At 49.0% G+C, this 14,924-nt stretch overlaps 1 protein-coding gene across 1 annotated transcript; it reads left to right on the top strand.

The window, feature by feature from the left end:
• Nucleotides 1-2,828: 2,828 nt before the first annotated feature.
• On the top strand, nt 2,829-10,994 carry LOC119090370 (uncharacterized). Its single transcript, XM_037213169.1, has 2 exons — nt 2,829-3,022; nt 9,041-10,994. Exons 1-2 carry the CDS (start codon nt 2,870-2,872, stop codon nt 10,616-10,618), a joined length of 1,731 nt encoding a protein of 576 aa, XP_037069064.1. The 5' UTR covers nt 2,829-2,869; the 3' UTR covers nt 10,619-10,994.
• The last annotated feature ends 3,930 nt before the right edge of the window (nt 10,995-14,924 follow it).

Here is a 14,924-nt window from a genome sequence, read left to right on the forward strand (position 1 = left end):
GCCGCGTATTTTGTTTTTTTATTTGTATTATTATATATATATATATATATATGATATTATCTTTATTATATATAATTGCGCTTATTCGTTTTTAAGTAAATAAAAAAATCAATCTTTAAGTGTGTAATGCAAAAAGTGGACTTTAAACAACGCGGGTCAAAGCGTGTGCGTTCATTTGTTCCTCTACAATTAGCATTCCAATGTTGCCATCTAGTTTGCATTGTTCGATGTGGTTCACCAACCTGTCTCACTGTACCGGCCGGTGCCCAATCCCCTATCTCACCCTAACCCCACCCCTATAACGGTCACACCATATCGTCCAGAGGGCCTCTCTCACCCAGTGGTGCAGTTGGGAGGGTACAGGGGCACGTGTCCCCTCCCCCCTTCATTTGAGGGCCCTAAACGTCCAAAGGGCTGGCCGGGGTTCGTATTAAAAGGTGCATGCTACCCTTTTTTGTGCTTTTCACTTATTGTTCGATCACCCATGTCCAATTTTATCATTAACACTAGTTTTCTCGAAACCCTTCTGAAAAGCTCAGAATTTTGATTTGAGGTAGCCGCTCCAACGGCAGAAATCTCATTGCATTCCCTGTCCACCACTATGAAAGTGATGCATTTGATTTGCCTCGCTTTTCCAACGTGAGTGTTTTGTAATGTTTGCGACATACCAATGTGTTAAAATGGTTGTGTAATAAATGCTACGAAAGCTTCAGTCTGTTTAGACGAAAAGATATGCCAATATGAGGCTTCTATCTCGCGAATTCCACAAAACGCTATGCTATAGCTTTGATTTCTCCCGGACAGCGTTTACTACAGCGGCTCTTTACCAAGCCGCCGTTGGTGTTGGGAAACGGAGTGTTACATGGTCTGCAAGTGACGCACTGATTTAAACCGCAACCGATGCGCTTCTCAGTAACTGGCCCTTGCCGCCCGCTTTGCCAATCACAAACGCTCGTGCGCAGTGGCCTCACTCAGTAGCGGCTGACAGCGCAACCTCACCACCAAACCCCAGCCCCACCCCCAGCAGCTGGGAGTGGGCTTGGGGTAATCACCCCACAGTCACCCCGCCCTCTGGCGTAGTCACGTCGCAGTCATGGCTACGCGATGATGACGACGTTCTGCCGTTGTCATGACGACAGCTGTGGCGACTGCAGGGAAGAAGGGTAGTTTTCTTTCGAAAATAACAAAAACTCATCTTCTTGTTTCGTACTGATGGCACTCCAGCGGCACTGTTCAGTGCTGTCATGAGACGTAACTGGTCCCGAGGTTTCACAAGAAAATGTTTTGAAATATGTCCCAAAAGGTGGATAGCTCTCGTTGAGGGCTCCCGGCCCGAAGGCCCCGACCTTCAAATGCTAGTCGGAGGGCTCTACTCCGATTGGGGCTCCTTCAGTAACTTAGGGAGGGACCCCTCTCTACCCCGCCCCACCCCATCCCGCCTGTTACTATTACACCAGAGATGTATTATTGAGGCAGTCAAAACAAATCGATAAAATGGACTGCCGCTCATCAAGCCTGGGTTGATAAGGCATAAGAGACTTGAATTGGACTGCATAGATGTAAAAAATGCATCACAGGGTTAGACTAGCCTCATTGCAGTATCCCGAAAAAAACTCTGCAGAATATTTCGCTGCGTTTTCGGACATAATGAGCGTAAGGCCACGTTATTCATCATATTCAGCGCCAAGGTGCAATGCGGGACTGTCGAAAATTGTGGCCGTGGGAGACAACATGTGCCTTCTCCACGCTCCCCGCTGCACCTTACACTGAACTCCCCCACCCCCACCCCCACCCCCACCCTCACACCCACCTCTACCCCCACCCCCACCCCCCACCCCCACCCCCACCCCACCCCTAAAAATACAACTCCCGCGCGACAAGTTGTCCGTGGTCAGCTGCCCAACGATTCCGGTGCTTCAAAACCTCCCCACCGATCAAGCAGCGTCTTGAAAAAGTACATCTACATTGCATCTCACCTTCTTGCACAAGTGTCAAACTGTTTCCACCCGTTGAACGACAAGCAGGTTGGCCCGAATGAAAACGGCGCAAGCGATTATTTTTGATAAGTCATCGCAGACGATTGTGGTAACCCGACTGGGGGAACCCGGCTACAACCAGGGTCTGAGTGCTGTGCTAATGTAGTGGCTGTTACACACACACACACACATATATATATATATATATATATATATATATATATATATATATATATATATATATATATTTATATATTTATATATTATATATATGTATATATATATATATGTATTTGTATATGATTGTATATATATGTATATATATATATATATATGTATATATGCATATGTATATATGCATATTTCTCACCTGTGTGTGACTAGAACCATGTGGTGTCGTCTCCTGGTTTGATATGATATCGAAATAGGGAAATGAATGGACGAAAACCGGCCCTTACTCAGATGTGCCGAGCATGCCCCCCAGTATTCATTCGCATTACATCGGTTGTGGCTCAATTCACTGCAGCGACCCCGAAGTCTCAGCGCGCAAGTTTAAGAATGATCTGCAAGCTTCCTCATCTACTGGGTTTGGAATCCTGCCGGCTTACCGTTGCCGGTCCAGCTTCGACATTGTTTTCGGTTATGCAAGACGAACATAGTCATCGCCAATTCCCTTCGGCCCTTTGCATTATAGAGTGCACCAGGAAGTTGCGGAGGCCCGACGAATACGGCCTGCCAAGCCGGATGCCACGTCCGGGACTTGTCCTACTATCTCTGACACGTCTGAGGCTGTTGACTTGCTGCTGAGTGGTGTGCATTGTGCAGGATAACCCTGAGGCTAACACTGCGCGCCGCAGCCTGCCAGTGGGAGGTCACCGTCTCGCAGCTCTACGATGTCAGCTGCCGTGATTGTGACGCTCGCAGGGCTGCTGACGGCAAATCGAAGTGGTCAGCCGTTCAGGGTGTGTGACATTCCATGCTGCGTTGTCGCGCCTAGCTGCGCCGAAGCCTTGTCTGTAAACTGCAGCTGCTCCGACACGCAAGAGGTGAGAATATGTTCTTGGTCTTCTTCCATCGGCACTATAAACAATACCTTAGCTCCTAATGAGCTGATCTCGTACGCAAACAGCCACTTGACTCTGAATTCCCAGCGCCAGTCTTGATTCTAACATGGGTCATAAAGCGTGACGTTTTTATTGAAGTAGCAGCGATTTTCCTCTATGATGAAAACGGTCTCGTTCAAGCGCTCCTCTTCGTATCGAGATTGTATTTGAAAGGTTGGCCAAATTGAGATGTTCTCTAGGCGCAGATGAGAATCTGACCTGCACACACACAACGGGTGATATTTCGAAGCACGTGGATTTCCTATTGTTTTCACTCCATGCATTTCACCCATAAGTTAACATTGTTGTTTGAATTGTTGTTTGAGCCGTTTGGTCCACCTGACATTGTCGCCTGGCGACTGTCGAGGTAGGCTCTTCCAGAGGCCACCGTGTCAGATGAGGGAGGCATCAAAACACACTTTCGGTTAGATCTTGACGCGTACAATGAAAACGCGTACCCAAGGTGGTTGCCAAATAACAGGAGACATGAATGTGATGGACCGCATTGGGAAATGCGTACCAATATAAGAAAATCTCCGTCGTCCATGCACACAGGGTTGTTCCTGTCATTGTCCATGCACATGTGACACGTCATGAAGTGGAGTCCTGATCAACCACGCCCATCTCGGGGAAGAGACTACCGCAACGTCATCATCGCCGCAATTTTGTCGAAATAGGCTTTTGTTCATTCATATTTTTTGACGTTTTCCGCTGGTATCGCCTAGGTTGATTCGAATTAGAATCAACACCGGTAGCGTTCACTTTCGGAGCTCATGCACCGAGGAGCATCCTAATGTGACTTGGCAGAACGTCAGGCAAGCTAAGTTCACTCTAGTTTCAGCCAGATCGTTTCGTGTGGCGCCGGCTCTTTGTAAAAGTAACATCGCGCAGACGGCTCGTGTGTCCGCCTCGCTGACGGGCCTTATAGGAGGTGGCGAGTATCTCAAAAACGCACTTTGTTTGTATATTCATCTCTATGAGCTAGCTAACGAGGTTTCTAAGGTGATTGTAGAAAAGGCCAAGGCTGTGTCAGGTCAGGTTTTGCTGTTTCTCGTCTTATTTGAGCTTAACTGGTTTTATCAACCCGGCATTCGGCCCTGGGCACGCAGCCAAACCAAAGCATCGAGACCAGGCTCAAACTAGATTGGCTCAAGGTCGTGTAAATAGTGTGCACGACGATTATTGCGAGTGTAAACGTTTATAAGGTCAGCCAACATTAATGGATGCAAATCACCCGAAATGAAATCACATGGCAAAACATGCACATCACAACAATATGAGAAATTATGTACGCTTAGGTAGGTTTGCGCACTTAGGTAATGGTTAGTATTTTACGTTAATGCGTCATAGATTGAGTTACCCTTCACTGCAAACACCAACCCTGGCAACTCTGACAACGGTCATGTCAGGACACCTCTATTTCTTACCATTCTGTGCTGAGGGAATAGGCCCGAACTGAGGTAACCGACCACAAGGCCCGTGACTCGTGACTAATGGCCGTGAAAAAGATGAACCCGGACTCGGGCCCAGGATTCCAGAGCCTAAGCTCGAACTCGGAGTAATGTGGCATGTGCGTGTGCGGGAATGAGCGCGCGTGCGTGCACGTACGTGCGTTTACGTGCGTACGTGTGCGTGTGTGTGCCTGTGCGTGTACGCGAGCGCATATGCGTATGTGAATATGTGTATCAGTGGGGTGAATTTGATGCCATTAAATCAGCGCGTGGACCAATCAAGTCACCTGGATTTGACGCTGGCAATGTTTAGTTGATGAATCGCGAAGGCATGCTGCTGTTCTATGAGGGGGGGGGACAGATTCAAAATATAGGTCATGGTGTCACTACATACCACAGTTTAAGTCCTAACGGTGACAAGCTACGAACGCCGTCAGCAGAGGCGTCAAAAGTACAGGAATGTTAGCCCATAAGCCAGACGACTTTGTTAAACGTCAGTAGCTGTTTGCGTTGGTTTTTTTAGCAAGACAAGACATACACACGAACCAGATATATGAAGGAAAATTCTGACGAAATTTGGTGAGGGCCTGACGAATCTGTTTCAAAAACTAGCAATGTGCCTCATATATCTAGAGAATGGGGGCCACAACGAACACCATGGGTGGACGAATGTGCAGTGGAATGCTAAGCGACGCTACGTGGTCTGTTGAATGCAATTTAAAACGTCTAGAGCACAGGGAATAATTGGATAAACTCCTTTCCACGCTTTGCAGATGTTGTGCTAACTCGGATCTACCAGAACGCGTCATTAAGTTGCTGTGAAAAATGACATAAAGTGGCGCTCGAGGGATTGGGTGGAAGTAATGCACGAATAGTTCTTCTTTCATCCCGCTCACCTGCGCTGATCTTATCGAATCATCGTCTGCTGGCGCCGGCCCGCCTTGCCGATCCTCCACAAATGGGGCTGTTGTCTTCGCTTTATGAGTGATCTGGTCCGATTGTCCGCCTCCAAACCCGCGATTAAGAAACTCGAACCGCCAAAAATACGACAAAAGACAGTTTGCGTGCCTACCTACCACACAGTACATGCCTACGGCCTGCGCCAGGAGTGCGGAGAAGCGGGAGATGTATGCAACCAAACTTTTATGCATTTAATATTACGCCTATTGCACTGCAGGAAAACTCTCATAATACCCCGCCTTCTCCCTAGCTATCGTGTCATAGCCGCTGCACCTAACTACACACAACGTAAACTTAAAACTGATGCCGATAGAATTTAACACATGTGATGCAGGAGATGTCACTGATGTGGTGTTCGCTCCTTTAAGTATATTTGGTGTCAATTTGGTGTATATTTGGTGTCTAAGTTGCCAGAAATCAATACAAAGTTTTCATTAATGGGAATGTTCCACATTTGTATGGCGTTTTGAACTGAAATAGCCATATTGAAGATCATTCGGTGCACTTCACAGTTTTCTCAAGCCTTAAAGCTTTCCAGTTTCTGAGTTACACATCCGCAAACATGTGCAGACTATTTCGTGCAGGCTACGTCGAGGTTACCCAGGCATCTGTGACGCTATAATAGCATTATTCAAATCCTGCCATTCCGGCTCACCATGCGGATTTCAAGGAAACAGGAATTGTCGAGTCGTTCATATCTGGCGTACGGCAGCTCGATTTCTAGATAAAGCGATCGTCAGTTGGCTTTTCACCAATGCTGTGCAAATTACGCAACATTTTGACACAAATTACGTTTCGTGCTACAGAACTAAGGAAGTTACATATTCTTCCAAGCCTTTGCAGAAATAGGACTCGAGATCGAAATACTTTAAAACAGCGCTCTAACCGAGTATGTGAATACAAGTACTTAGACTTATGGATAAATATGCAAGAACATCACGAGAAAGAGCTAAAACACGAGCACCTAACTAAATTTGGTCCAGCACACATCCAGCACTGCCACAGGTCACCATGCGGGAAAATGAAGAACTACGAGTGAGTGCTGTCATACAACGTTCCACGACGCAATGAAACAGTGACGTACTGAGGAGCCTATTAGTAAGAGGAAAAGTTCTAGATCAGTTCTTGTTCAGTTCTTAAAATCAGTTCGAGAGCAGTGTCTTCCGCTTAAAACATGCCAATAGGTTTAAGTAAGCTTATTTTATTACATCTGATATTTGCTTCATTATCTTCAAATGTGGAGCATTCCCTTTAATCCTATATTCTGCGCAGATCACCAACTGCAAACTCGTACACGCATACCTTCACGCACACACACACGCACACACAGCCCACACGTAAGCGCACAAGCACAAGCACACGCACACGCAGGTTATCACCTAGTGTCGATGGATTATATCGTACCTACCCACATTTCACCTTCACGGCTGACACTAAAATACTTACGTTGTCCGAAGAAAATGCCGAAGTATTTTTCTGACCACTTTCCAGGGTGTTTCTTAAAATGAAACGATTAGAAGCACAATGGTTGATTTACCAATGTTAAAGGAGTGATTGTCAGGCAGCTTTAGGCTAAAAGATCACCAAAGGCCTAAAATTAACTTCCAAGATAGAAGATGATTTCCTTAATCTTCCTGACGTAGCCTAGGCAGCTGCTTCGGCGACCTCGACAGTTTCATTGGGGAGGCCGTTCCGGAGATAGTCCCGGAGTCCTCGTCAGCGCAGTTCCGGAGGCCGCCTGCGCCGCCGCCTGCACAGCCACCTGCGCAACCGCGAGTTATGATTGCCCCCGACCCCGCCCCAGAGGCCAGAGGCCGGCCCCAGAGGCCAGAGCCCGGCCCCAGAGGCCAGAGCCCGGCCCCAGAGGCCAGAGCCCGGCCCCAGAGGCCAGAGCCCGGCCCCAGAGGCCAGAGGCCGGCCCCAGAGGCTAGAGCCCGGCCCCAGAGGCCAGAGCCCGGCCCCAGAGGCCAGAGCCCGGCCCCAGAGGCCAGAGCCCGGCCTCAGAGACCAGAGCCCCGCCCCAGAGGCCAGAGCCCGGCCCCAGAGGCCAGAGCCTGGCCCCAGAGGCCAGAGCCTGGCCCCAGAGGCCGGAGCCCGGCCTCAGAGGCCAGAGCCTGGCCCCAGAGGCCAGAGCCCAGCCTCAGAGACCAGAGTCCGGCCTCAGAGATCAGAGCCCGGCCTCAGAGGCCAGAGCCTGGCCCCAGAGGCCAGAGCCCAGCCTCAGAGACCAGAGTCCGGCCTCAGAGATCAGAGCCCGGCCCCAAAGGCCAGAGCCTGGCCCCAGAGGCCAGAGCCTGGCCCCAGAGGCCGGAGCCCGGCCTCAGAGGCCAGAGCCTGGTCCCAGAGGCCAGAGCCCAGCCTCAGAGACCAGAGTCCGGCCTCAGAGATCAGAGCCCGGCCTCAGAGGCCAGAGCCCGGCCCCAGAGGCCAGAGCCTGGCCCCAGAGGCCAGAGCCCAGCCTCAGAGACCAGAGCCCGGCCGACTGCGCCGCCTAGCGTCGCGCCACCGACTTGCGCCACCAGTTCAAGCAGTGAAGTATGTTCTGTGAGCTCACCTGCTGTCAGAATCCCGGCCCGCGGATTGTAGGCTGGAGTGATCGTGCGTGCGCCTCCCGCGATCATACCGAAAAGCTTGCTTTCAGATGAGTTAATTTCAACAAATGTTTCCTTTCAATCCAGCTGATGGATGGAGTTGTTTATTTTCACGTCCTCGTAAAGAAGACAAAAGGAAAGATATGTCGGCGGGGTATATCAGCAGTACGAGTGTAACATATCCCTGTTGGTAGTGATTTTGACGCACGAGTACACTCTTTGATCGGCCCACGCCTTTCCCACTACAATGTAGTAAAAGTTCTGGCCAACATTAAAGCCTCTCCCGGTCCAAGAGTTTCTAACATTTTGAACATTTTGTCAGCAGCCAGCGACAGCAATAAAACGAAACCATGCGGGAAGGGCCCGGGTCTCGGCCCACTCGGCCCTCGGGCTACGCCCCTGAACTAGGTAGAAATGTGTGGTTCCGGATGATAACAACATGCAGCCTACGGTCTAACCCACGCCCTGATTTGTCTTCAGATCTTGTCATGTCAGCTTGTTTGCCCCATAAACTATTTTCACCCATTTGTGCTGTAAACCGCATTTACAGTTGCGCGACGGTTCTGGGCCAACCTGCTTCATTGCTCCGGCATTTGAAAAAGAAGGAAAGGAAGATTTGATAAAAGTTGAAAAAGCAATTTTGAAAAAAAAATGCAGGTAGCTCGCGGTTTCTATCTTGATCGAAGTCCACTTCACGCTAAAGGTTCATTATATCAATGTTATTGTGTGCTGCATCAAAATGTACCACCTAAATTTTAAGAGCATGTATACCCACGTTGTGTTTTAAATGTAGTTTTAGCCAATGGTTAATTTTGTTGCTGGATGTCCACTCACGCATCAACAAGCCATGTATCAACTTAAATAATCTGTGGGGAAAACGACAGTTGTAGGCAGAGGCAAAATTTGCGGCGTTCCCATCGAACGAAGTGCTACCTCAAGTAATGTTTTTTATGTTTCAGGTATATGTACGCGAGGGTGACATACCGGCATCCGTTGAAAGCATTCTCATTTCACGGACGAAAAATGTTGTCATCTCCAAGAAGGCACTTTACGACTTCAAGTCATTGAAAACGCTGACGGTTATGGGCATAGAAACTTTGAGGATAGACTCTGAGGGGCTGGCTGGCAACTGGCTTGATGAAGCGATAGTCTCCATTGAAGATATCGGCACGCTGACTGTTGTTCAATACGCCTTCAGCTTCAGCTCTCAGAAATTGGGACCGCGCCTCGCGCTGAGAAATGTCGCGAAATTGTCAGCTGGTCCGAGCTCGTTTGCAGGGGCGTTCGCCCACCTCTCCATGGCGCGTGTTCGCATGACGTCATGCCGGGGTGAAACCTTTGGAGGACGTATTTACCATCTGGAACTGGTAGGTGTGACCATTGAACAACTGGAGCAAGCGTGCGTGAACGCAGCCGCCCGCAGAGCGTGGGCGCTCCTCACAATCCGCTCTTCCAACCTGACGTTCATACAGTCCCTCGCGTTCAACGGAAGCATCAAGGAAATTCGCATCGACCACCTGCACACATCAGTCATGCAGCGCAGCGGCTTCCAACTGTCCGTAAAGAAGCTGAGGATCAACACCGCATTCATCGGTGACTTGAGAAACGGTTCGTTGGACGTGCTGGCCTCCGGAGCGATCTGGATCGACAACACGACCGTCCACATGCTCGGGGGCGGCGCCATGGCGCGCTTGCGGGTGAAGGCGTCGGCCTCGGCTCATGCTCCGCTGCTTTTCCTCCGCGAGTTGCATATCGGCAGGGCCGAAGCCGGGTCGCTGCAGTTCGCTGCGGACACACACGTCTGCCTGGACGGTCTGCAGGTGGACCAGCCCCAGGAGTGCCCGAGCGCGGCGCTGGCCCGGCGGCTGGTGGCCGGCGGTGCGGCCGGCCAGCACAGCCAGGCGGAGCGCCAAGTCCTGCGGCAGCTCCTCGGCAGGGGCCGCTGTGCCACCGACGCCCGCACCTCGGCCGAAATCGCCGGCCACGACCACCGCTGTGCGCTCGTGACGGGACGTCGGAACCAGAGGGTGCCGCAAACCGCGGTCGCGCTGCTGGCGTCGCTGGCGGTGGTGGTGTTGCTGGCCCTGGCGCTGGCGCTGGCCGTCCTCCTCAGGAGGCGCCGCGCTGCGCAGGGCCTCACTAAGACGGCGGCACACCGGTCGCCGCCACGAGCTGGAGGCACTCAGGACGGGGGCAGCGGTCACGGGAGAGACGCCAGGCGGGCGAGGCCGGGTGCCGCTGGGGTCACCAATGCGGAGACGCCCGTGTACGCGGAGGTCGCGAGAAGCCGCCAGCGGACACCACGAGTCGACGTCCCGGTCACAGCTGGCTGGCACTGGCGCACGTCCTACGCAGCCGCTAACGAAGCCCCGCCGCTGCCGCCCGTCTCCAGCCAAAGGGAGCTGCCGCTGGAGGACGGAAGCGGCAGCAGTTCTCATCTCCTATTCCCAGAGCTGGCGTCACACGACGGCGTCCCCGAGGAGGATGACTCGGGGTACGCGGCCGTCGGTGGAGAGTTGATTGGCGGTCGTGCGTAGCCCGCTGAGACTATGACGACTGCTTGGACATGACGTGTGTGTGCGTGATATACCAACCATGCTCATGCATGCACGGTTGCATTTGTTCTCATTTGCACTGCTCGTAATGCGTGGCAGTGCGTTTTGTCGTCCCATTGTTCTGCATGCTTCAGTGGTTGCTTGACACCGCCTTTGACAACTGGAGAAAACGATCTACATGGCTATCAACATCCGACTACTGCTTAGCAAATGCCAACAATATCCGATCTACTGTGCAATTGTGCCGAGCGAGCCATCTCTGCCAGTGATGATGTCAACGTTGTATGGCTGTGGTTTGAGACGCTTTGTTGATCGAGGGATTGACATGGCGATGTGCGAATAAACCGGATTTTGATTTTTCAAAACATTTACAACGCTCTCATCCAAATTACACGTGTGTTATTCTCACACATCAGCACACGAAACGTCTTCCTTCCATATGGCTTTTCGGCATAGAACAGACACTGAAGCACTGTGCGCAGCTACATATTGACACGTAAAGACATCGGCAGGCAGAATAATGACCGGCTAAATACCGAATGCGCAAACATCTGCAACGCAGAATATTGACTCGGAGGATGTCAGCTTTGCAATTCACCGACACGCAAAATATTGACGTCGTAAAATGCCGGTGCACAAATTTTTGCGAAGTGAGATATCGACGCTGCAAGTCACTATTTTCAATTTTCAACCATTTAGAGCACGGACATCGATAACTGTGTAATGAAAAAAGTCACGGATACGGTAGCCAAACCTCTTGTACCTGAACAAGTTTTCTTAGAATGCCCATCTCAGTAAGAATAAGTGTTCAACTATGCGCATGTTGATTTATTGTTACTATAAAGCGCGGCGCGCCTCACTAAGTCTGCTTATGTCTAGCCTTCATCGCGGGCAAAAATAAAACAAGGGGGCGCAGCGCGCTCTGACGTAGTAGCAGTGAGGTTCCAAAATATGCATCTATTTTCTGCTGGTATTGCCACCCGATAAACGGCACCGTGACCATGCAGTGCCGTTTTAAGGACCCTTGACAGAGGGCCCTGGTCCTCATGCGTACTCTTGATGGCATGATAATCATGCGCATGGATGGCTTCATTTCGCACAGTATTTTTGGATAAATCCAACTATGTTTCATTGATAAGGGAGTGTTACACATTTGTCCGTAATTTTGAGCTGAAATATCCGTTTTCAAGATCATTCGATGCAGTTCACAGCCCTGCCCTTCTTAAGACCAAAAATTATTTAGTTTCTGAGCTATACGCCCGCTAATATGCACAGGCTATTTCGTGCACACTATTTCAAGGGCGTCCACACATGCACAACACGGAAAGAACGTCATTCAAAACCTGCCACCCCACAGGCCAGGCGACGCCCAACACCAGGAAAAATGCCATCGTTCTGCCGTTCGGATCTGGCAACCGTAAGCGCGATTTCCAAATACAGTGGACGTCAGTTGGCTCTCAAGCAATGTTGAGCCAACTGTGTAAGTTTCCATCACGAAAAACGCATTGTGATACATAATATAGCAAGTTGGACATGGTTTCTTCACTTGCTAGTTCTTACGGAAATCAGACTTGTAATCGAATGACTCGAGAACAACAACATCATCAAGTGGGTGAACAAAGATTGACAGCTTAAACTAACAGATGAATGTGTAAGCACAAGTACAAGGTGTCCATGTCTGAATGTAAATGTGAATATATATATATATATATATATATATATATACGAATTTACATACCAAGCCGATATAGAAGAAGCCGTCACTAGAGTTCCGCCTCCGCTGCAAAACACGGTCGCTCAGCCGGATATGATGCCACCACAGGGGAAGCCGGCGACACATGACTTCACCGGCGTCTAGTCATCGAACACTCCTGACCTCGTCCGGCCCGCACACCGTTTGTAGTTGGGCGTCCAGTAACGTTATGTTGCACTTGCGACGCTGCATCGACGCTGCGGGGGCGCTCGTCGTTTGTAGCGGTAAGTGAAACTATTCCATCGCCTACAGAATAATATTCACCGATTATTTGATATACCTGGTGGCAAACAATTTTTTTGGTGCTATAAAATCCCGGTTTTTTCATTTTACACTGGCACAGGTATGTCCCAGTCTGACAGTGTCAGGGTAAAAAGGGGTTACCTTACTTAGACATGTCAACTACGTCACGCGCCATGCCGGTGTGTAAATGTTGGTAGGTATTTCAATACATACACCGTTTTGTTTGCATTGTCCCAGGTTGAAAATAAACTATCAAGTTGTGCTCGGCTTTTCGTAATAATACATTGCCTGACCAGACTGGTGCGAAATGAGCCGGAAAAAGTGAAATGAATAATTTAGGACTGCCCTCGTTGACAAAGTTACAAACAAAACATGTTGACAAAACGGTATTAATGGCCTTATGCTTCAAAGAATAATTAGAACAATAGAAAGCTAGATGGGCTGCTATTTCGGCTACATGTCCTCGTCAAATTGAATATTATTCTGATTGATTTCCGTTTTGGTAAAGGCATGAAGCTGAAATATGGATCCATCTATCTCTCCACTCTTTAAGTGATTTCACGAGGAGTAGGGCAATTAGCACTATCTTATTTACATACCCAATGTGTCTTGTAAATGAACTTCACAACCCCTATTACAAAGCATTTTGAGGGCAGTAGGGTAAGCCGGAGGAATTTACCTTTTTTGTTCATTTATTTTACCCTTCATGGGTTCGTCCGTCCCACACTGTATGTGTTGTATAGCAGCCTTCACACAAGATTGATGCGTTACCAACATACCCGTCACCACCCGTCACGGTCAGTTTTAAAGTGAACCACTTATGGGCCTTTTACTCGTTTACATAGGTGCCCTAGGAGGTATTCCAGCCCTTCATGTATTAATCTTGCATGGGGTTATTTTGCAACATGTACCATCAGATCTATATAACCATATCCAAGCTCATCTGAGAACGGTGTGTGCATACAAACGTCTATCTCGCTCATGCTGAAAGGCTAAATAGGTTCAAATGGTTATCAGGTACCTGTGTAGGGTACATGTCAAAAATGTTGGGGAGGCGCCATTCGTGTCATATTTCTTCGACAACTCGCTATTTCGCTCTCCTCTGTTTGCGTGTCTGAGCGTGCTCCAGCCAAGTATTTATGATGTTATTTGTCTTTAAATTACATACACAGCAACATACACATACACATGTTCGCAACATGGCACATACAATTGTATAACAGGATTCCTCAACCTGACTTTACCCCTAATACGATGGTAGCATACTGCCCATTCTCGTTTCCATTTGGACTCACGCAACGCAGCTGACCCCGGAAAAAACCGGAACCTGGGACAGCCTTTCCGTAAAAGAGATGGACCATGACCGCGCCCACGTCTCTCTAATGGACTTCTGAGAAAGAAGCATTGTCCTAAGACTTATGTGGTCTTTTCGATGAGATATCTGTGCGGGTGGCTTTTTGATACAGCTTGCTCCCTCATAGGCAATCCCAAAGTCAATATTTTTGTTTGCAAGCCTGACACAGCACATGTATCATCAAAATATTTCAAAATACGCTGGTAGTACACGCAAACCATAGAAAATCGAGGCAGTGTACAATTGTGTCTGCCAGCTGCTTGGCAAATATGTGCGTACCTGCCATAAAATGCGTGCACTTACACTGCGTTCATGAGGCATGTGGCCATACGAATGAATATACAATCTCTATTCACCGGTAAACGCGATGGAAGTGTGCTGCACAGCATTGGACAGCAGGAACAGCAGCACAGCTATCAATTGCCCTCCTCACACAGCAGCTGCCAGCTAAAACGACAGCATGCGACCGCCTTTGCGCAACTAATTTCATTGAAATTTCGACACATCAGGTGTATCTGAATGCGATGCAGTCACCTTATTCAGCATCGCTGTTGCGTACGGTTCAGGAGCGGCAAGCAAAAAAGGCAAGGGGAGGGCAAATTCGCCCCCTATGCGGGAACACATTTTTTATAGTGATGGGAATACACATCGCCACCAACATAACGCACGACGAAACATGAAAGTGGTCAACGATTCTTACCTTAATACAGGAGCAGACTTTTACGCACTGAAAAAAACAAATGTTGACTGTCAGCGGTATGCTTTTTTCTCACTCCATCATCTTGGCTTAAAGGGAATGTTCCACATTCGAAAATATTGAAGAAAGCATCAGCTATTATAAAACAAGCTCACTCCTAAATATAAATATGCGTTGAAGTGAAACAGACTGCCCTAGTCAACACAAATTCCCTTTTTAGTAAACATGTACCGTAATACGT

The sequence above is a fragment of the Pollicipes pollicipes genome, unplaced genomic scaffold (assembly GCF_011947565.3).
Source record: "Pollicipes pollicipes isolate AB1234 unplaced genomic scaffold, Ppol_2.1 Scaffold_3087;HRSCAF=3621_pilon_pilon_pilon, whole genome shotgun sequence".
In the NCBI taxonomy this organism is placed as follows: Eukaryota; Metazoa; Arthropoda; class Thecostraca; order Pollicipedomorpha; family Pollicipedidae; genus Pollicipes; species Pollicipes pollicipes.